Here is a 24599-nt window from a genome sequence, read left to right on the forward strand (position 1 = left end):
TGAATGGGTGCTAGGTGTATTGTTGGCACCAACTAGAAAACCTTTTCCACCTGCTAATATATGACTTTCTAGAATCAGGCTTTCTTGCTTCCATTAGCACCTGTTGGATATCCTCAGTAAACAGGGGCTTAGAAGGAATTAAGATCATATCATCCAGGCAGCCAGCTGAAGTTGATTGAGGTTATTGTGTATCAAATACCCCTTTTTTGTGTGAGCAGATCCATTCTATGAGGAAGCTTGTGTTAATCGCCCCTGACTACTTCCAAAAGAAGGGACAGCCACTGTTGCCTGGGCATGATAGGAGCTACCACAATGATCCTGAGGGGTTCCTTCTGAAACTTTAGAAGTACCATGGATATTAGTGAAAATGGTGGAAAAGCATACAGGAACATTCCTGTCCAAGGAAAGGAAAAGACATTGGTTTCTAGGCTTTTATGCATGGAGTCCTGGAGCAGAATTTTGCCAGCTGATTGCTCAGAGAAGAATAAAAAGGCCTCCCCACAGACTGATCATATCTTGGAAGGTCCTTTTTGGAACAGGGGTAACCTGGATTTAAGGAATTTGTCCCTCCTTCAAGTGATTTCTCTTCTGAAAACCCCCAGCACCGAGATTTGAAAAGATAATTGGTGCTGGTGCTGGGACCAAAGAGACTTCACACACCACTGCATCTTTCTCATGTGAAGTCTTGCCAGGGGTATCATGTGAATCACAGATGCCAAGAGACATAATATCCTGAAGTATTCCCTAGCAGGGACCCAAACTGGAGTGGAACACCCTAGAAATAGATGTAGGTATATGTCTAATTTTCCAAGACGAAGAAAAGCTGTTTAGCAGCATTCTGTTGAGACTGATTATTTTATTTTATATTTTTGATAGAACTGGATGAGGGATTAGAGAATCCCTTAGAAAATTTGGAAAATGAGGGTTGAAAACTCTTAGAGATTCCCTGTATCATCTTATCCCTCTCATCACACTTTTTGATAACCTTTGCCCAATGGAGAATTTAAAAGTTCATTCCTCACAACGGCCAGGAGGTTCTGAGAATGCAGCCAGGCAAACCTCCTCAAAACAGTACCAGTGGTCATAGCCTCTAAATATCTCCAGAGTCATACACACACTTTAAACAATGATTTGTGACCTGTAAAATGGAAGAAATAAAACCGTTTAAAACAGATTTTCCTCCCAAGAAGAAACTGCAGACAAAACATTCCTCATACTTTCACAGTTAGAACAAACTTTAATATATGAGCCTGACGATTCAAAATTCTGAAAATCAAGGTTGCAGAACATACACTTTTTCCTGTGTGTATCAATTATTTCCCCATCCTTATAAGAAGTGTAGGGTTGAAAATAACTAAATATTTAGCAGCAGTAAGATTACCTAAAGTTATAGCTGCTGTGTCAAATTTGGGATTAGTTTATAAAAACTTAAAAGACTGAGGAACGTTATACAGTCTATCTGCCTTATTAGGGGCAGCAGGCTAACTGTCAGGAAAATTACAGGTAATGACACAAACACATCCTCCAAAGCTGACAGCAGTGGTGGAATAGGTGAAGTTTCTGGAAATTCCATCTGTAACAGCTTACAGTATTTTCCTGAAGAACTGTGAAACCTCAGTATTCTCCCACTGAAAACACTGGCAAATTGTGGAAATAGTCTCACAGAAACAGAAACTCACACAAGCTGAATCAGATACTGTGCTTTCCACAGAGTCTGAATCAGAAATTTGATGAGAAAACACTGCATCAGTCCCTTCATCTAACTATCCAGATTCAGACTCTTGAATCTCTTCAGAAAAAAAGGTATCCCTCTTTCTTTTACTAGAAACCACCTTATAAGAAGGATCAATAGCCTGAATTAGACACTAGGTCAGAACTAGTAAACTACTCCTGTCTAGAGAAATTTGAGGAGGAGTAGGTACATGTTTAGTTGTCTGTTACTTACCCAGCCTGGTGTGATTCCTTTCTACTGGTTGCAACCCCATGCCTTGAGATTTGTTCAGCCCATATGAATACTATCTGTTCAACCTCTGTCTCTCTCTCCGTCTAGCCTGTGTCTTCTCATCCTAGTGTGGGCACACCAACCCATTACCCTTCCCCTCATCCTCCTTCTCTATGGGAGCTCTACCCCCATAAGTTACCCTACCCTCCCTACTTCACTCTTCTGTATGTTATCCTTCTATTTGCTGCAATCCACCTTTTTGCTTTCCTATAAACCTCTTTTCCAACCCATTTTATGCAACATAAGGGTGGGTGCACATGTTCCCACCAACACAACATAATGTAGCACCCATTATGGTACAGCTGTGTGCGTAGGTATATGTATGTAAGGGTGTGTTTGTATGCTCATGGACATGTGAATGCATATATGTGTGCATGCGTGTGTGTGTGTGTGTGTGTGTCAGTGTCCTGCAGAAAATAGAAAATAGTACTGGTACCCCCAGTTCAACAGACATCCCAACCCATCCCAACACACAAAACTACCCCTCCAGCTTTCCCCTGCACCCAGTCTCTACAAAAACAATTGCTAAACTCCTCAAAAAAACTTAAACCAACCACACTGGCAGCAGATAATCTGCCAGCAGACTTCCTTCAGATGACTTCTGAAGCAATAGCCTACCCAGTGTCCATCCTAATAAATAGGTCAATATCAGAATGTAAAGTACCTCACTCATGAAAAATATCACACATTATACCACTGCACAAAGGAGGTAAATCCCTTGAGCTAACCAACTATCATCCCATCTCTATTCTATCTCCTCTATTAAAAATATTGGAAAGAGTTGTTTATTCTCAACTCATGCAGTTCCTTCTACAAAATAACCTACTATCCGAATCTCAGCACGGCTTTAGACCTTCCCATAGCAGAACCACAGCACTACTCTCTTTCACTAACACTGTCAATCATCATAGAAACAAAGGGCTATTTGTATCCTCCATATTCTTAGACTTATCCAAAGCCTTTGATATGGTTAACCATACTATACACCTGGAGACTCTATCTACCCTTAACATAAGCTCCTCCACCATATCATGGTTCAGTAACTATTTATCAGACCGTCAACAAGCTGTCCTATGGCAAGGCCAACTGTCCCCGCTACTACCAGTAGCCATAGGCGTCCCTCAAGAGTCTATCCTTGGTCCTTTGCTGTTCTCACTTTTTACTAATCAGACTGCCTCAGCCTTACCCTCAGACACAGTGGTGCAATATGCAGATGACGCCACCATTATATGTGCGGCCCCCACCCTAAAGGAGCTTCAAACCATAACTCAAAACAACTTTACCCTTGCAGAATCATGGTTCACTAACATCAAACTTATTCGTAATCCAAAAAAGACAAAACTCATTCTCTTCAGTCCTGGAAAATCTCACCCTCTAAACAACGACTTTACCATTACATCTAAAGACAACATAAAGATCAACCCAACCACACACACTAAACTGCTAGGTGTTGAAATTGACAATAATCTGAAATTCGACATACACATAGCCCAAACTATAAAGAAAGTTAACAAAAAACTTGATCTCCTTTATAGGAACAAACAGTTCATCACCACACATACCAAAGCCACTATTGCAAGGACTCGCCTCTTATCTATTCTCCTTTATGCCTCCCCTATCTTTACCAATCTTCGCCACAGCAAACTAAACAAAATGGAATCTTGTTTCAACAAGATTGCCTAGTTCGCCACAGATGCCACTCATAGATCCCATCACTGCCTTGCCCTCAAGCAACTAAATTGGCTTGAGCTACCTCAGCTACTCCTACTCAACCAACTCTTAATAGCTCACAAGCTCTACTACCTTCCAGAAAAAAACCCAGCCCTTCAGCACTTAATTCATCGCTATACCACCACTAGAGCCTTAAGATCCAATAATCAAAACCTAATTAGTGTCATCAAACATAAAAATGAAGCTGGGAAATCACTTTGCCTGCTCCATTGCCAACATCTGGAACACACTCCCAATCCAATTAACTTCTATCACCTCCCATCTCCAATTTAAAAAACTCCTCAAAACCCATTACTTAAATAATTGGCTTTGCTCATGCTACTCCCCAGGTTAATCCATAACCTGCACTGTTGCTAGGAATCTATCATGATCCAACTCTTCCAATGATAAGTCCTTTACAGTGCCAAAAGACCTGTGTAACTAAAGTAAAGTTATGAACAGAAAGAGCAAACTTCTAGTAAAAAAAAAATGGTAACAAGCTTTTCTTCATGCATCATTCACTATTGTAACTACCTAGAAATTGTTGATCCTTGCTTATGTATGCCTGTTTGTATTCTTAGGTGTATTCATTCTTAGTGGGGAAGCTTAAATCAGTAAAAATTCCTCATCAGCTGCAGGATGATGGTGACTTGCTTGATCAATCCTACTCTTTAGTGTCAGCAGATAAAAACCTAAGAGCCTGGAATAGAGGTAGGGGAGGCCTCCATGCACAGGTGCTCTTGTGGGTTGGAGAGCGTCCTAATATGACACACCAAGCAAACTGCCATGGTAATGAAAATGCACAGAAGTGGATCATGGGGAGCAAGCAGTAGAGAGAGAAGTCAGCAACATTGGGATGGAAAAAAAATTATATTTCTATCTTAACCATAATCTCTGTCACACTGCTTTTTTGTGGTGTACAGGAAGAGAATCCAATCCTGCATATCCTCCAGTAAGCCTAGTAGCAGCACTGATAAACTCTTTTTATGGCATTATGGCAAAGCCTTCCCATTAGCAGACTGGAAACACTTGATCCACATCTGAGGTAGGAAGAACCTCTGCTTGAATTTTTGCTTTCTGAAGTTCTTTATAAAACCCCAGTGAAGTTAAAAATTACACCATCTGTCTGGTCTTGGCAATAGCACATTCAACAAGCTTCACCATCCAGATATAGTGTTTAATTAAATACTTTTGCTATTTTGAAGACAGTAGAAAATAGCATTATATTCATTCTTTAGGTTATGTAATACAGACATGCATACAAAGAAGGCTCTGTGTTGTAAATCTGAGACTCTTAAATGCAAGCCCTGGAATTACCAAAAAAAGGACAACTATCAGGAGAATAGTTAATTGAAAACATTGTTTTTTTCTTTAAAGATGTTTTTTTTTTCTAGGGAAGCAAGCCCAGATACAGACAGATGGTGATTTATATAAAATATAACTTGGATATAGAAAGTTCCTCTACCAGGAATAATAGCCTGTTATTTCATTCTTGGGAAAAAAAAAAAAAGTCCAAAGGTGAAACCTGGAACTAGGATACTGACAGTGTATACACTTTCAGTTTTCAAAAAATGTTATTCTATGCGTTCTCAAGACAGGCAAATCTTCACCACAGACAAATTTAGCCTTCAGAGTCAAGTGGAAATGGACCAGGAAAACAGCAGTGGTGAGTGTTCAGACACTAATACTGAGTGAAAATTCATGATCTGAAACATGTGAGCATGTTCTACAGAGGTAAATACCTTATCTATTCCACAGTATGACTTGTGAAGGTGCGAGTAACAGGTGTAACCAGGAAGTGGACACTTTAACCATCAAAACAACTCCAACATTCCCATAACAGAAGCAATCTACCCAGCATTGAAATGTGCAGCTTTCTTTGACCTGAATGTATTCTGCTTACTGGCAAGGTGATGCACAAGTCTTTCATCCACAGATTCTCTCCCTCCTCTATGCACAGGCACTCTTTCAACATGGCTAAAACGGCATGCACCAAGATGCCTAGTGGAAGATATATGCTTATAGACCCTCTACCCATCCTTTCAACAGAATGTATTGCCCCCCATCTATTCTCTCTGTTAGGAAAAGGCTATGTTCTTTTTAAATAAAACAGTTACCCCTCTCCTTCTCTCATTAGGGTAAAAAGCAAAGCCACCTAGTTCTTATCTGATTAAACAGGGCTTTGAAAATATAAGTACACGTGAATTTAATCTCCCAGAAATATTGGATTACTTGATCTCTTTTCGTCGGTTGAGACACTTCATTCTTATTCCACAATAGAAAATTAAACTTCAGGAGGGATGGAATATCTCATTGAGCCACGGGCACCTCTATATGTTCTTAAGGAGTTACCTCAAAATGAATTTTCAGCAAAATATTTGAATATTATCAACTTCCAACAGGGTTTTGCATCTAAATGAAAATACACTCAGTAACAAAAACTTTGAAAGACCAACAAAACTAGTTAATTTAATAACAGTATTATGCAAAAATCTATAACTGTATTTAGATTAATCAAAAAACACAAATTCAACATCTTCCCAAGTAGGCATAACATCTCTACTTGAAGGAAAAAGAAACAATCAGGAGTTAAATGACAGTGTAGTTATATTCTTAACAGAAATTCACATTTTCCATAGCCTCCTGCTCAAACCCCTCACACCTCTCCTAACCTGAACTGCATTTGTTCTACTTTCAAATAAAAAAGGAGAAAAAAATAATCAAATAATCCCGTTTAGTGTTAGAGATATACCTGCAAGACATATAGGGTAATTAAATAATCCTATATGGAATCAAGGTTTAATGCATGTATATTAAGCTGCATTCTGGAAGTCCAGTTTAGCAAAACATTTGGTAATGTAAATTCAGTATAACAATACAGCAGATCTTCATATTGCAAGGGCCTTCTGTTTCCATTCTGTTTTTTATATAATTACAACTATCTGTCACCAAGAAAATAAGTAAACAAAATACAATCAGCCATCACTTTACAACAGTGCCTTGAAGGCATTGCAAGCAATCCCAAAATCAATTCAACATGAACTTCTTTCTTACTTATATGACCCATTTTTAACATGCACTCCTAGCACAGCACTAAGTCAAACTACTATTCATACTCATCATGTAATCAGCTAAAGAAAAGGAATTAGCAATGAATTGCATTTAGAGTGAGAAGCAAAACCATGACCCCAATACCTGCCCTAAATGGGCCCTTACATTACTGAAAGCACAGCTTCTGTTCTATGCAATAAAGCCTGTTTTAAGAGAGATCTCAAGTGTGCACAATTAGAGTGATGAATCAACTGCTCTATTAAGGACATCAATGTTGAGTCCAAAGTTCGCTTTGCCAGTGTTGCTCTATTCCTTTCCAACAAGTGTTTCTTAAACAGTGGAAACATTTTTACATCTTCATGGAATAGTGATCAGAGATCTTATTTTTAGTTTGTGTAGATCTCCCCTGTAACAATGACATGGACTGCCCCACCCCTTATTCAAAAGAATGTCACAAAGTTTGGATTGCACCTCTTCTGGTGAGGATAGTGATATCTGGCTAGTTGTTGTTTGCACTTTCAAAGTCACTAGACACACCATGTGAAACTTCCATTTCTTTCCCTTTATTAGTTTAATAACTGGCTGTAAAGTCAGGTGGTGCTTTCTCATTCCTGCCTTGAAGCCTTGTTCAAATTAAACTCTCCTACTCCGCAGCATTATCACCTTCCTTAGTCCAGACTAGTATTGGCCTAAGATGTTGAGATCTCAGGGCTTGTGGCAAAAACAGTCTATGAGCCCTTTCCATGATAATACTGTCAGGATCTAGTCCAGTCAGCTAGTTCTGACACCATAAAGAATAAGCAGCTCTTGCTTTCCACATTCTCACGAGGTCCATTAAACCTTACATCTTTTTAAGGGGTTCTGTCCTCTCACCTAACTTTATGTCCGCCAAATTAAGTCTATTCTCCAGATTGTGAAATCCTTTGTTGCAGGGATGAAATAGATTCATAGTTACCAGGCTAATAACCAGGGGGCCTTTCTAAGCCTATCCAACCCCCACCCCATTAGGGAAACCACCGTAAAAAATTTCTCCAAAGCCAACTTCACGTTTCTTAAGAAAGAAGTGGCAAACTTCAAGACACCCATGCTGACGGACAATAGAGGTACGACTGCTGAATCCTATACAATTGCTCTTTATAAGCACTTACACAAGTGCATGGATCATGCAATCCCTAACAGAACCAAGATGCTATCCTCCAAAAAAAGGAAGTCAATCTGGTGTTCCCCTGCCATAAACAAACTCTACAACAGAAGAAAGAAACTGCTGCAAAAAAAATTAAAATCCCATGATTGGAGGAACTCCGTGGTCAGCCTCAGTAAGAAGCTGAGATCCCTCATAAAATCCTCCAAAGCTAGTTATGAAAACAAAATCGCCACTGATTCTAAAGACAACCACAAAGCATTCTATAGCTATGTCAAGAATCTCAATGGCAACACTCAGATCTGCTCTGAGTTACAGCACAATGGCACTAAATATACAGAACCAACTAATATTGCCAACATCCTGGCAGATAGGTTCAGTGCTAACTTTACCCCTCTCTCATCCCCTAAAGGGCCCATCTTTATACCGGAAGAATGCAAAGTTCCTGGAATCACGGCTGCACAAATAAAAAACACACTCTCCAAAGCCAAGAACACAGCATCCATGGGACCTGACAACATCCCAGGCTGCATTATACATGAACTACAGAATGAACTGGCACCCCACCTAAGTACAATGCTCAATCATACCTCACCTCAGGCTTTGTGCCCACTGAATGGTGCACAGCAACAGTTATCCCACTCCACAAATGGGGAGCCACTACGGACCCTGGGAACTACCAACCCATTAGCCTGAAGAGTGTAGTCTGCAAGGCTATGGAATGTATCATCATGGAACTTATAAACAATGACATTGGTAATCTCCAAACTCTGGACCCTACCCAGTTCGGGTTTGTAAAAGGCAGATCATGTCTCCTAAACCTCTTCTTTGAAGTGGTCACCAAAGCTGTAGATGAGGGTAAGGTGGTTCACACAGCCTATCTAGATCTCGCCAAGGCGTTCAACACCATCCCCCACTCTAGAATTATAGATAAACTCACTAAACTAGGTATAAATCCCTATGTCACAAGATGGGTTGTCAACTGGCTCACTGACAGAACCCACACTGTGAATGTAGCAGACTCTAAATCCAACTTCAGACCAGTGACAAGTGGAGTAGCACAGGGTTCAGTCCTAGGTCCTCTCCTGTTTGGTATCTACTTCTCTGAAGTACAGGCTAACGCAGAAGTTCTTTGGCTAACAAAGTTCGCAGATGACTGCAAACTAGGAGCCATAATGAAAACTCCTAAAGATGCGGACATCCTACAGCAGGGCCTCACTGAGACAGATGCCTGGTGTCAAAGCCATGGTCTCAAGCTCAATGCCAAAAAGTGCATTGTCATCCCTTTTGGTAAAAACTCTGTACCCATGAACTACCACATAGGCGGTAGTCTACTTAACACCGAAAGTGTGACACGAGACCTTGGGACACAGGAGGACAGTAGTCTCTCCTTTGATAATCACATCGCCACAGTAGTCAGAAAATCCTTCTACATGACACACCTCACCACAAAAGGTTTCTCATCCAGGAAAAAAGTGGTCATTGTTCCCCTCTACTCATCACTCATAAGACCCATTACAGAGTGCAATGCCCCTTTTGGTATGTACCTCACAAAACATCTATAACAACTGGAAAGGCCAAAGAAATACCTCACAAATAGGATTACTGGCCTCAAACAGATGCCCTACACAGACTGTCTCAAAAAACTCCAGCTTTACTCTGTCGCATATTGCCTACTCGGAGGCGATCTCTGCCTAGCATACAAAGCTATGTCAAACCTAGAGCTGTTGGACATGCTCCACTTAAAGAAATCCCAATCCCTCCGAGCTACACGCTCTAGGGACCTAAACCTTGTCACCACAATAAACAGAACATGCTGGAGGGATAGATTCCTGTCCCAGATACTTCCCATACTCTGGAACAAACTACCAATCTATATCAAACAAAGCTCCTCATTAGCACTCTTCAAGAAAAATCTTGATTATTGGATGGGAGATAGGAAATTCACCCTGGGGATCACTTCTGTGGCTCTGCTTGACAGGGGCACAGGAAAATAATTTTCTTGGGTGGCAAAAGCTGGGGTACTGTTTGGCTAGGCTTATATAGTCCCTAGGGCCAATAGCCTAGTACCTACCTATGAACCTATAAGTGTTTGCAAAAGAATAATGGTGTCCTGTATCCAAATAGGACATTGAGGACCAGGCATTTATAAGCTACCTTTGTCCAAAAGGGACATGGGTGCCAGTCTGGGTATAAATTTCCTATTCCCCATCCACTAGTCTAGGTTACATTTAAACTAGGTAATACATGAACTCAGCATCATATGGATGGGAAGCCTGTTCCACAGGAGGGGCATTCTTTGGGACACACATCTGTCACTCCAGCACGTTCTGTTTAAGTCACAAACAAAATCCAGGTCTCTAGACCTTACTAGTCTAGGTTACATTTAAACTAGGTAATACATTAACTCATCATCACATGGATGGGAAGCCTGTTCCACAGGAGGGGCATTCTTTGGGACACACATCTGTCACTCTAGCATGTTCTGTTTAAGTCACAAACAAAATTCAGGTCTCTAGACCTTATATTTCTGGTACTTTTTGACTTATGAATATGTAGCAGACTCATAAGTTTGGGGTTTGTGAATGCCTTGTAAGCCAGGCATAGATCACCCCTCAGCAATCTATAGGAGACTGAATAGAGGAATAGGGCTTTAAGGTGCTCAGCATAAGGCAGGTTTGTTATACCTTGTATTCTTTTAGAAAGGAACCTGTGAGGTTGCTCTAGTTGCTGCATATGCCTAGTCAGGTACATACCAAAGGGAGCACTGTACTCTATGACTGTTCTGATAAGGACAGAATACAGTGGGATAATGACCTCTTTGTACCTAGATAAGTTATACAGCATTAAAGGATTTCCTCACCACTTTGGCCACATGGTGGTTGAAGCTAAGGCAACTGTCTACGTGAGTATCCAGATCCCCAACCACTGGGTTAACTGTTAGGGGCATATTATTAACATGGTAATTAGTCAGGATGGTTGATTTCCCAAAGGGTACAGTTATGCATTTCTTAGCATTGAGTTGAAGACCATGTCTTTGGCACCATTTGTTAGTCAGAGATAGACCTTCTTTAAGAATACTAGTGTCTGTAGGGGAGTTGATGATAATCTCTAGCTTGCAATTATCTGCAAATTTAGTCAGCCATAAATCGTTAGCATTTGCTTTCATTTCAGAGAAACTGATGCCATAAAGGAGCATTCCCAATATCAAGCCCTAGGGGACTCTGCTAGTGACTGGCCTCTTGGTGGAGGTGGCCTTACCTATTTTGATTTCTTGGATCCTGTCAGTGAGCCAGTTGGTTATCTAGTGGGCGATAAAAGGGTTTATACCTAAATTAGTGAGCTTGTCTATAATGTCTGAGTGGGTATTGTATCAAAAGCCTTGGCCAGGTTGAAGTAACATGTGTGCGCAGTCTTAACTTCATCCAGTGCTATGTTGACCCTCTTAAAAAAGTCCACCAGATTTAATAGACATGATTTTCCTTTAACAAAGGAGAACTGTTATGGTTCCAGTGCATACCTCTCAACTGTCCAGATTTTTGCCTCATATTTTTGGTCTGTACCTCATAAAATGTGTGGATTTCTGGATTTTTGTGGCAAATCAATGAGGGCTGAGTTCACTAAATAATGATAAGCATTTGAGTTTCAGGCTAATTACCCCCCCCCCCCGGGGGGGGCCTTTCTAAGTCTATCCAAGCATTTGATATGGATATGAAGAGCCTGAGATGATCTTATATCCTTCATAAAATGCATGGTAACAAAAGACCTTTTATTTTAGCAACTTTCTGAGTTTATAGCAGCAATATTTAAATTTTGTCCCTATTTCTGGGTCTTTATCCCCCCATTATGTTTGGTTTTGTCTAGATATTTTGTGCTAAGAAGTTGAGCGCTACGGTCCAGTCCTGTCAGCCAAAAGGTTGGCAATGGTCTCTAGTTCAGTGTGGGTGATGCCACTTTTGTGCATTGTTGTGCATTTCCCCTGAGGTTATGGACATAGCTCTGGAAAGCTTTGTGGTTGTCTTATGCCTGAGAAGCTATTTTTACTTCAAATTTAGCCTTTGAAGTATAATTAACCCTCTTAGCTGCCTATTTAGATTGCTTAGGGGGCTTTTAGTATGTATGACTTTGTTCTTCTTACTCTTGGCCCAGATTTTTTTTTCTTTTGCTGTGTAAGAGATTGATATTGTGATTCCACCAGGGTTGCTTGTCTTTTGAATTTGTCTTACTCTTAATACGAGTGGGCACAGCTTGCTCTATACAGCTATCAATATGGCTGTTAAGAGATTTTGTAGATAGTTCAGCATATGATATTGTGTTTACTGGGTTTAGTGGTGCTTGGAATTTAGCCAAGGTGTTGCTTAGTAGAGAAAGGTTAGCCTTGGAATAGTTCCTAAAGGTTTTTGCTTTTGTTGGATCCCCAGATTTAATTTTTATTTCAAGTAATACTGCCTTATGGTCCTATATGATGAGTGAAGACATTACACTGGGTGAGGAACATTGGTTCCCCATGTTCGTGAGTACAAGGTCAAGGATGTGTGTACCCATGGTAGAAGAGTGCACCAACTGTTCCAGGATGTTGTTATTAACACAGTTTAGGAATCACTGGGCTTGGGCACTGGAAGTGGTGTAGGATTCCCAATCTACAGAGTATAGTTAAGATCCCCCATGAATATATTTTTGGGCTGAATGGTGAGGGATTCTAGTACATTGAGAGAGGTAGTATGGGTTTACTGGGACATAGAAACATCTAACTCAGTCAAATGGTTTGAAGTGTGAAGTCAGAGCCTCCACCAATTCATCCAGACACCTCACTGATTTTTCCACATGTGCGCTCAATGTTTTGGTAATTTGTTGCAGCTCCTGAATGACAATTTCACACTTTGTATCCATCTGATTACAAACAGAAATAGATATATAGTGCAGAGGGAACAGTTAGTGGAGCTTGCAGGCAGCAGTGGGCCTTGCATTGTCAAAACCTTTGCTATCTGTGTATCATAAAATTTAAGGAAAGCTGTATTATTAATACCTGACTTTTTCTTATGGGTCATAAGGTGGGTCCTCTTTACATGATCGACTTTTCACAAAGTCGACTTTCATATGGCCAAGACCATATGATCGACTTTTGAAAAGCCGACCATGGGGAACCGCTATCTCCGTACAGTGCGGAATGGGAAAATTTCCCTCTTCCGCACTGTAGTGCGATCTCAAAGTTGGTATATTTAAGTTATAGGGCGTGTGGGGGATGGAGCCCCCCCATGTGGGGTGCAGGGGGGCTTGCCCCCCTGATAACAGTTTTAAGGTAAGTGTTCGTTGTGTTTTTTGTGTTTATTTTACATGGTCAGCTTTCCGAAAGTCGATCATATGGTCTCGGCCATATGAAAGTCGACTTTGTGAAAAGTCGACCATGTAAAGTAGACTCCATAATGTACACCTCCAGTCCTGTGATCTTCTTAACACCTTCATATTTGGCTCACCAAAAGATAATACCTATTTGATCAGAATTTTATGGGGTAAGGTGAATGGTGAGAGGAGCATGCCACAAGTCACTGCTAATCAGGGCAAGCCTTAGCAACCATGGGGTGCAATTTTGACCATTTTGGTGGGGCCCATCAGCTGATGCTCCTCATCTACCACCCCAACCCTCCTTCCATGCTGGTTTCCTGGGCTTAAGTCTAGTTCAGACTGCATGACAAAAATATATGCTATTACTTTGTATTAAGAATAAAGAAATATATTTTAGCTTATATTTTGTCTTAAGAAATGTTAAAACAGAAATAAAGTGGTGAATTGTTTAACAATACCATACAGTTCTCCTCAGAGCATATATTATACTTCATAACCGTATATCATAATTCATATTTATTAATCATAGCCTTACATGTTAATACATTATAGATTTTCACTGCATTTTCCAAGTAAATCATTCCTATTAGTTATACTAGCACACCAATAAGAATTAACAATATCACCCATTATGTATCCTCTATTTTTAAATAAATCAATTAAATACTTTGATTCACTTAAGTAATCTATCCAGTCACTTCAATTTCTAACAGCTCTTAAAATTTCCCAAAACGGTAATACCAAATGTAATTGCTTAGGGTGATGACTATTCCCATGTAAACATGTCTGTGTATATGTATGCTTCCTATGTAATTTACGTATTACTTTTTTTTTTACTACCATCTGGTTAAGCAGTATAGTGCAGGATGCTACTATTCAGAATATGCTAGTACACACATTTATTTTACATGCCCTAAAGAATCTATCCAGGGTGGATATATTTTTAACTTTAAGAAAAATTTGGGGGGTTTGCAGTGTGTCATTTTATCGTATCATAAGATTTTATTAGAGTAAAGAGAAATAAAGTAAGGTTAAGTGAAAATAATTACTGCACAATTAAAAATGTAGTTTATATTATGTGTTTTTGCTGAGCAAGTTATTTTGGAGAAACAAAAAGAAGATTCTCCTTTAGGCGAAAGAAACATTGTATGAATAGTACAACAGGTAAACTGGACAGTTCATTAGTGAAACACTTTCACAGTTGCCAAAATGGTGATTACAGTAAAATAAAAGCAGAAGCAGTATATTATTACAAAAAATATTCAATATTTTAAAGAGGTTTTAAGGTATAAGGAAATGTGTTTCATTTTGAATATAATACACTTTAAACAGTATGAATGAGGCACCTGAAGCCAAAAACGAAGTGAGGAAGTTATATTGATAACGAAAAACGCGGTGAACAAGTTAAGCGTTTATCGTTGCTATTGTAGTTTTACTATTTTTGTAATAAAGTTGTGTTCAAGTGGTTCGTGGCTTCAGGTGCTTCATCCATACTATTTGTGGTCTAGTTCGTTTTGTGGGGCACCCTTTCTTCATTTATTGTGGTCAAATATAATACACTTTACCCATCAGGTTTAAATAAGGAACTAAACTTAACTGAAGTTATTAAGTAATTACTTTCAGTATTGTTTCTTTTTTAATGTTTATTGGATGATGATTAGACAAGGGGTGGGTTCTGTGTGGTATTTAAAGACGTTTGTTAAACTGTTTATTACCTCCTTGAAGACAGTTCTCGCCAAGGTGATACATTAAATTTGTGCTGTTACTAGTATTGTTGATTTATTTTTATTTTTTACAGGTTGCAGTAAAGCATGCCTTGCACATTGCCATAGTGTTTCTCAGGCAATTCTCTGGGACACATAAGACATAAGGACCCTGTCATAAGCTTGGTGTGGGATTCCTGAGGAAGCAGGGCCCTACTGGGACACATAGATCCAAATGGCCTAAGACTGACCCTGCTACTACTCTTTCTCCATCTTAAACACAAGTTCAAACAGATTATGTTTTAACTTTATGACCCTTATTTATTTATTTGACATTTGTTGACCAGGAGTGTCCAACTGAGCAGAAGCCTTTTTTAGCGGAGGCCCAGGGAGAAAAGCTCCACAAGAATACAGAGAACTAGTTACAGACAAGCAAGCAGTCTAAAAAGAGTACATAAAGTGAGTAAAATAAGGAAAAATTACAACAGTATAAAGAGTACACAAAGTGAGTACAGTAAAGTAAATTACACAGGACAAGCTTGCTAAATGCAGTAGAAAAAATATACCCACTTCTCAGCATGGGTACAGGTGGATGATGCTGAGATGTGGATATGTTGAGAAATGCTGTGTTGCAGAGCAGTTGGTAGATCAGTAGTTCTACAGGTTACAGTGTAAAACGTTTGAGCTAAGATAGCTGAAGAATGATTTAGAAGATACAGTGCTGGTGCTATGGGGGTATATCGGGGCAGCGATGAATGAGATTTGTAAGTATATATATCAGTTGCTGAGGCAATAGATCATTTAATTTACAGGTTACAATCATAATGTGAAGTAATAGCAAAGGAGCTGTTCATGTTTGGCTTGAAACAATATTTTATACAGACATGCACTATTTCTTTGAGGCTTATGGAATAAAATAATAAAAAAGTAAATCCAATTTTTTTCTTTAATTCTCATGCACCCAAATAACACAATGCCAAAAATGGCATTTGTAATCATGTTAAAATAAGGGGAGTTCATGCTGCCTCTATTTAAATACTACTTTTCTTTAATGTAGTCCATTCTGAGCCACTACAAATTTATATAGTTAACTGGCTCGTTGTGGAATCAAAAGATACTTAATATGCAAGAAAACATTTGTTATTATTTCCCAGAAAGTAAAACCCCCTCTAATGGCAGGCTGCTAATACATAGTATAGTAGTCCTTCATACAAGTCAGATTAGCTCAAAGTAACACAGCAGGGCAATCTTTTTGGCACAAAACAAAATGCAGATCAACAATAGCCATTGCATACTTACAAACTGTCAAAAGTACTATTTTTAGAGAATCCACCACAATAAATCATGTATAACATTGCATCCTGAATGCACTGCAGAACTGCTTGCAAACAGCCATACACTTTTTTTTCTTTTTATTGGCCACACTTGTTTAATCAAAATTGCTATACTGCAGTTCAAGTGCAAACCAACCTTTGTCATCGGCAAATACTAGTTTCTGTCCTTTCTTGCCCAAACTGTACAGAATTTCTTCCATCACTGCATTTAAGACACCTAGGTGAATGATGAAGCAATTTCAATCTGAATCTCATGGAATACTTGGGTGGCATACATGCAACCACTATTACAGTATTAGACAATACTCTGAAAAGCAAAAATATTCACCCATTTTGGAGCTTTTGAAAGTGTATGTGGGTTTCTGATTACAAGAGCTCCTCTTCCAAAGCTGGCAAGGTCTGAAAGCTCAAGTAAATGACTGGCTTATTAAAACACTTAGCTTTTTGTCACAATACCTTGCAATGCATTTAAACTCGGGATTTATTTATTTAGCTATTTATTTTTTGTGGAGAGCAGAAAAGTCAGGCATCTCACTGAAGGATACAGTCCACTAGTTTGCCACTGGACAGGCTCTATTCCCACCATAAACTGACTCACACTAACATGTATTTTCCTTCAGACAGAACTGCATGGCATACTCTTAATCATAAGAATCCTCACATTGATAGATACTCTTCAGCAGAAAGCAATCTGCATATATTCGGTACAAGAAATATGAACACTAGTCGAGCATTCACAGAATGATGCACAGTGGAGTTCCACTTCCCTTGGGGAGTAGCCAGTGCAGACACCCTTGTAGGGTATAAATGTTGTAGCCTTTTTAATACCATTAAACTCAAACATGCAGAATCATTCTGTATGGTAGGCTGTTTACCTGATGGCAGCTGCATTATAAACTGTGAAATGGTCTTTGTCCCCAGATCAGAGATATCTTGACAGTGTCTCAGCAGGTCTCTCTGCAGGCAAATAACAGATGGTAGATGGTTCACATGTTTCAGGAAGGAAATCTAGATAGAAAAGGCAAATTAGTGTAACACATCTCAGAGGTGAATCAGGCCTGTTAGTTTCCTCATGCAGTATTAAACAAGCACATGGCTAGACTTTGTTGGGTATTAACATTTACTTTATCTGACTCATTATCTGGTTGCATTTTGGTGACTGGGTGAAATCATCTAGATCTGGAAACTTCTTAAAGGGGTCACATGAAGAGTTAGACTACATGAATTACTTGGGACAGCAACATATAGCACATCAAAAATATTAAAGAACAATACAAAATGCAATACTAAAGAAATAAGTAGGTTTAGTTTTGTTCAACATTTCAACATTTACAGCACAGAATATATATATGTGGACAGACATTCTACAAAGAACAAGGGATAAATGATTATGGAATCAGACAGAAGAGAGGCACACGCTACGTACACTATTTATTTTCATAGCACAGGGACTGACACTAAAGTAGGGAATTAATCAGTGTTAGAGAAACGGCTGGTACTTGATGAAGAGTGGAGAAAGGGTGGGATATGTGATGGTCTTCTTATTGTCAGTAAGTACGATATTGGTAGTTAGTTATCAAGTTTGACCAAGGGGGTCCTCCTTCTTGTGATTTGATTTATATTTAGAACCACTGGCAAAGAAAATAAGGGAGTCACAAATTCAATGATATAACTGGTATGGTAATCAAGAAAAGTTTGATTCGTGTGCAGATGACTTTATTTTGTACTTGAAAAATCCAAAAAAGGACATTTCAGTGTTGTGGAACATTTTGAGGCAGTAAAATAAAGGCTATAGTGTTACACTATGTACCCAAACATGAACTGTTTTAGCAATAGCCAGATTTATGGGGACATGATAAGAAGAAGCATTTAAGTGCATGGATTAAAAAAGATTTTGTTATGGCAGCTAAGGATGTGTGGAAAGAAACTAAATAGAAAACAATACAAAAACTAAGAAACTGAAAGCTGTTGAATATGCTTTAGATCTATACAGGTAAGGCTCATAAATATAACACAATCAGAAGGTTATTAATCAAAGTGGAATGGGATAATGATGAAGGGGGGCTTCAAGAAATAAGGAGACAATAGGATTTTGGATGCAGGTCCTTAAGGAGAATAACAACCACCGTATAGGATATTATACTCATAAAGTAACAGAAAGCATTCTAAGAACTAAGCCAGCAAACACAGGAATGGAGAAAGGATATTTTGCCATTAGGGATGACTGCAAGTAGGGGATACAGAAAACAGGTAAGAGTGACTCGAATTTGTTGGTGAAAAATAGCAAAGGAACCAATTACTTGGAAAAATAACTAGACAGGCAATAGGTTGGGATCCGGCCAAACAAAAATTTGGACTGCAGGTTAAGGACTCCCTTCCCTGCCAGGGATTAATAGCAGAGTACAGGCAAAGTAAAAGGGATAGGGGAGTACTAAGTGAAACATCAGATCTGGTAAAGTTTTTAGTTGAGTCTCATACAGAAACTGCTATTAAAAATTAAAAATTAGTAGGGCATATAAAATAATTTATGGCAGCCATAGGAATCAATCAAAGGAGGCAAAAAAAAAAGATTGAGAAGAGAGACTGTAAAGGCAAATTACAAAGGAACCATTGTGGGACAGCTGTACGGCTCCCAAATATGTAACAAAGTCCATAAAGTTTAAGATTTTTACTTGGAAGTGTTTTCATAGTTATTTTTATACCACAGACTTCAGATAACCACTTCTCAGGTAGATAGCAAATGCCAGAAGTGTGATAAAAAAGAGACGTAACTTGGCAACAAGTATTTTTGGAAATATAATAATCTGGCAAATTTTAAATATTCCCTACAGAATACTTTGTCTGAAATATTGGGGGAGCAAATAGTTATTACTAAAGAAATTATTATTTTGAGCTGGGCCATAGGATATGAACTGCATGGACACAGTAAGGCCTTACTAAGTTGAATGCTATTGGCTGCCAAAATACAATTACTAGAAAATCAAAATCTAAACCAACTACAATTAAAGTACTGAATGTTGTGAAGGAGATAAATGAACTGGAGGCAGGCTCTTTAGAAAAGGGGAGGAGCAAATCACATAGAAATAAATGGAATTTGTTCGAACAGTACATGCAGAACAATGCTCAGGAGGAGTGAGGTTTAAAGAAAAGCAGGACTTGAGCAGTTTATGTAATCTTGGGGTGAATCATAATTGCTAAAAACAAACTGCATATTGCATGAAAGTAACAATAAATAATTTTATTAGTATCTGTTTTCTCTTCTATCAATCTATGTGAACTTATGTCAGTATTTAAAATGTTACTCAGTAGCACAGCTAGTGCTGGGCGAGAAGAGCAACAGCCCCAGGTACAAAGTGTTGGGGGGGAGCATGATCAGCCAATTCAAATCATTCTTTAATGTAATACCGTTTCTTAAAAGCCGATATTGCATTTGCAGTCAAACCTGACCTCTTTAGCACTCCATGTGTGGTCTAAATTGTAGCAACTGCTTGATGCAGTGTAGAAAACAGTTTGCTACAGTTTAAAGTTTAAAAAAAATCTGTTTTTTTATTACGTAAAACCTGAGCACTGTAGCAGGGCGCAGAAATGGGACAGAATGGCTGATTTGCCAGTAGAAGAAATGCATGCTTTTTTTTTTTGCTAGGGGGGCACATAGATATAACTTAAATAAACCAATCATTTATTCCTTATCACAATGAAGTACTTTTTCTTTTTTTCTCTTCAGTTGAAGAGCTGAAGGGGTAGGGTGCTGGTTTATAGCACTGGCCCACAGAGCTACCTGAACCAGCTGCGCTTCTGATGTTATTTAATAAAGATGTTAAAAAACAGTGCTTGACTAAAAGTCAGGGATATGTATAGCAAAGCATACACCAAGTCAGCCTTGTATAAAATTTAATTTTAAAGGGGTCAATTTTTTTTATTCAGTACAACAGCACTACTTTTAACAGCTTCAGATAGGTGAAATTAAAAGGGTATCACTGAGCCAGCAAAGAAGGTTATCATGTCCAGAGTGATACATGTTTATTAAATTATTAGCTATGCAATTAAAAGTTTTTATACAACAACTTAAGTATAATTGTTGCATCTTTAATTCCATATTTAGGATGTTGTGTCTTTCGGCTTTTCCCGGTTAGAGGTCGCCACAGTGGAACTCCGTTCCGCTAATGATTGGTAGTTGATTTTTACGTGCCGAGTTACCAGCCCTGACGCACAACCTTCAACGAAGGTATGCCCATTCACACATGCCTCCACACAGAAGACACTCTAGCTGAGAATCGAACGCGACGTCTTGCTGTGAGGTGACAATGCTACCGCAGCACCACCACCGCGGTTACTAAATCCATATTTAGGATAAATCATAAATAGCACAGTTATATTGGGAAGAGCTAGCAGCACAGAGCCTTGGTTTATAAATCAGAAATATATGGCTACAATGTCCCCTGTGGAAGGGGTATTAGTAAGGAAGATACTGCCCAGTTCCAGAATTCCTTGCTACACCCCTGATCAGAGCTGGTCAACACAGAAAAACAGCAGGCGATGATGCAATGCACTCAGGCTGCCCCGAAACAAAGGCAAGGATGGTTAATCTGCATATAACAATCAGGATACAGGAAAGGAAGGGAACACTTCACTGCTAAATGTGAGGTAGAACAAAGTACAAAATGTATGAGACAGCTATCCATGCAAAGTACACTACTCTAAAAGCCAGAGATAAACTGGTAACTCAGAAAAAAAAAGATACATCATTGACCTCCTAGTGGGTTCTTCTGAGAAACAATCTTCATTTATATTCTAACACATAATAATATTATTTCTATAGTAGCATATTTATTTTTATTCACTGCACTTAAATAATTTAATATTTCAGAACCTTTAGGAATGATCTGGGCCAGCAATATAATGGTAAAGAAATATAAACTGCAATTATTAAGAAACTCTAGCAGTGTAAATGAGACACAACTGTAATAAGACTCATAGCTTTTAGGGCAGTCACTAAAATGCAAATGAATGAATGGACAGCCAGCTGTAGCCAGTAAGAGAATTGGAGAAATGAGTGAAACAACAAAACTCCAGTGGTTTACAATTACATAATGCAAGTGCACGCATTTTCCCCACATGTGTAACACATGGGTTTTAATGCATCTTCTGTTTGTTAGAGTGGGTTGGAGACTAGTAAAGTAAGAGCAAAGCTGACTCAGCCTGGCTTCCACATATATAAGCTAACCACATAAACAGATAAACAAAAGTTATGAAAATAGGCTTCCAGAGATATGAATAGAAACCTTTTCTATGTGCTCCTGGTGCAGGCTTAACTAAAATGTGTCGAGGATCTGGGTGGAGAAGCTTGCAAAGCCAGAGAAAATATTACTGTTTGATGAGAAAAGAAATCAGGAAGTCCCTAGTACAAACTCATATAGCATAGTTATGTAGCCTCCATTAGGTTACTGTGCAACTCTGAGCAACTTACTTAACCACTCTAGTGATATGCACGAAACACCAAATAACAGGACAGCTAGAATCCAAAACAGTTAGTTTCCTTTATTCTCACAACCAAACGAAGATGCAAAAATGAGGTTAAGCGCTTTCATCTAGATAGCTAGACTTCCTCAGAACATTGATCATAACAATTCTCCCCATTATATACCTAAAAAGCCCGCCATTTACATCAATCATTCAATTTTGTATACAAATGTCATTCCTATCAAGATTTAAAGATATAAAATATATTATGAATTATATATAATTCATAATATATTTTTATATCTTTAAATCTTGATAGGAATGACATTTGTATACAAAATTGAATGATTGATGTAAATGGCGGGCTTTTTAGGTATATAATGGGGAGAATTGTTATGATCAATGTTCTGAGGAAGTCTAGCTATCTAGATGAAAGCGCTTAACCTCATTTTTGCATCTTCGTTTGGTTGTGAGAATAAAGGAAACTAACTGTTTTGGATTCTAGCTGTCCTGTTATTTGGTGCTTCGTGCATATCACTAGAGTTGTTTAGTTGCCACAGGACATTATTCTTTTACAACTTACTTAACCAGGCAGTTCATCTGTGTCACACCTGAAAATAGCCTTGGGTATAGTCCGCTTGTCATGTTAACAAGATAATAAAAATAAAACTGGATGCATTTTTCTTATGGAGCTGAAAAATTTGCTTAAAGACAAGACATGACCAGAAAAATGCATGTAAACTATATATATATATATATATATATATATATATATATATATATATATATATTTATTTATTTATGTTAAATTCAAAAGTAATTGTCATACAGAAAAAGGAAGGCAGCATCTGAACACACTGACTTTTCAAAAACAATGCATTTTATATCTGACCCTTGGTGTCCACCAACAATAATAGTAATGGAAGACAGATATTCCCTGAGGTGAGGAGAGAAACTGATTATGAAGTGCTTCCATGGCTTCTGCCAGCCATTTATTGTCCAAGACAAACAGTACTTCTGACACTATAAACCCAAGTATCTTCCACCAGAAAACAGCATGTAGCCTGTGCAGAGGTCAGTGCCAGTGTAATGAAAAGGAGAACCCAAAGAAACGTGCAGCAGTAAAAGCAATACAATTAAATACAAAGAAACCAAAAGCTGTGCAAAATGAGATTCAGTTCAGAGATTTGTGTTGTAACTGCTATAAGCTCTTTGCTAAAAGTTTCTAAGTCACCCTGACCACAAAATACATGAAATGTAAAATCCTGCTGTGGTACCTGCTGAAGAAACTGCCACAGGACTGGTGTAAAATGCCTGCCATCCTCCTGCTCCACTATGAGAGTGAAATATTCCACGGTCACCCTCTGCCGGCATGTCCACACCTCTGAGCAGTCAGTCACTTTTGTTTTAGGAAGACAGAGCAAAGTTGACGGATCACCATTTAACATTTTCTGCAGTGGGGTGCCTCCACTTTTATCACTACTGATTTCCTGATGGAGCTGCATTAATGTTTTATCTAAATGCTGAAAAAGTAAAGGAAACGATGCTGTTATCAAAGCTGCAAACTGGGCAGAAATACAACTATTCTCATATGTAGTTAGCACTACTATTTAAAAAATAAACTTCAGTGCCATAGAAATCTGTATATGCCATGCACCTGGCTTTCCCACTATAGTTCAAGAAAGCTATGACAGCATTGCCAATGCAATGAGAAAGATTCTATTTTACTGCATACAAAGGGAGAAAGCAGTGAGTTTGCATTGCACATTTTAACCTATATCAGTAATCTGGATAAAATAGGGTTATACAAAAAGGAGCTGGTTATAATGAAACATAAAGCTACAATAGCAGTACCCATACAGACCCTTGATTTTTTTTTTTTTTTTTGCTTACTCACAGGATTTTTGTTATGGTGAGAGACTTACCATATGTTCCTGCCCACAAAGCTTTATTTTCTCACCTGTTACTGCAGTGGCAAGATATGAGTGGAAGGGAGTGATCCAGCTTGCTGGTCCTGAGGGGTGTTGTCTATCCTCTCCTGTTGAGGTGTCCATTCCCCATGGCATCTCCTCAAGCATCACTGTATTCTGCCACCATGAACAGCATGGCTCCATATTTTGAATCCTCTGGTTCACGCATTTGGACAATGGCAATTTATGCTCCCTAGGTCCAAGCACTGTGGGTTAATCACTGAATGCTCCCATTAGGTGCCACCCAAGTGACAATCTAGAGCTGCTTGCACCCTCCCAGGATGGGTGAGGATGCAGCATCTGCAAACTCCCTTCCTCCCTGCCCAGCTCCTACAAGCAATAAACATGCTAATCAATCCTGGGTCACCTGTACCATAGTCAGGGCTTTATCCTTCTTTGTTATGTTATTGGCTCAGACCCTTGATTCTTGACTACACCCACCTTTCCAAAGGATAGATCAGGATAAGAGTCCCATCACATGCCGTCAAGTTGGGATAGTAATTAAACTATGGCTGGAAAGCATAAATCACAGACCTTAGCATCTAATGGGCATGATAATAAACAGCAAATGCCTAGCTGCAAAATATTTTGATTTTGAACAAGGGGAGAAATAAACATCTTTCAGAATCTTCAGGATACTTCAAACCCTACTGACAGAACACAGTCATAAATTTTATTTCTGACTATAACATGAACCCCTCTTGGAGCAAAAAGTTTGTCTTCCTGGCATTCTTTAATGGGATAGCTCCTTTCCCTACACAACCAAGCATCAATGGTTGTTGCAGCTGTCCTCCAACTGAGTGGGGGGGTCATCTAGACAAGAAGCTAGCAAACTGGTGAAGTCATTGCTCATCCTTAAACATGTACTGGAGTGTACTACAAATC

At 38.8% G+C, this 24599-nt stretch overlaps 1 protein-coding gene across 1 annotated transcript in view; it reads right to left on the minus strand.

The window, feature by feature from the left end:
* LOC122812984 (E3 ubiquitin-protein ligase rnf213-alpha-like) overlaps positions 1 to 24599 on the minus strand; it is a 1982151-nt gene that overhangs the window by 217000 nt on the left and 1740552 nt on the right. Inside the window, 2 exon segments of the mRNA XM_044085079.1 lie at positions 17160 to 17292; positions 23022 to 23267. Of these exon segments, the coding sequence (XP_043941014.1) occupies positions 17160 to 17292; positions 23022 to 23267 (379 nt within the window).

The sequence above is a fragment of the Protopterus annectens genome, chromosome 10.part0 (assembly GCF_019279795.1).
Source record: "Protopterus annectens isolate FY-2018-M chromosome 10.part0, PAN1.0, whole genome shotgun sequence".
Taxonomy (NCBI): Eukaryota; Metazoa; Chordata; order Ceratodontiformes; family Protopteridae; genus Protopterus; species Protopterus annectens.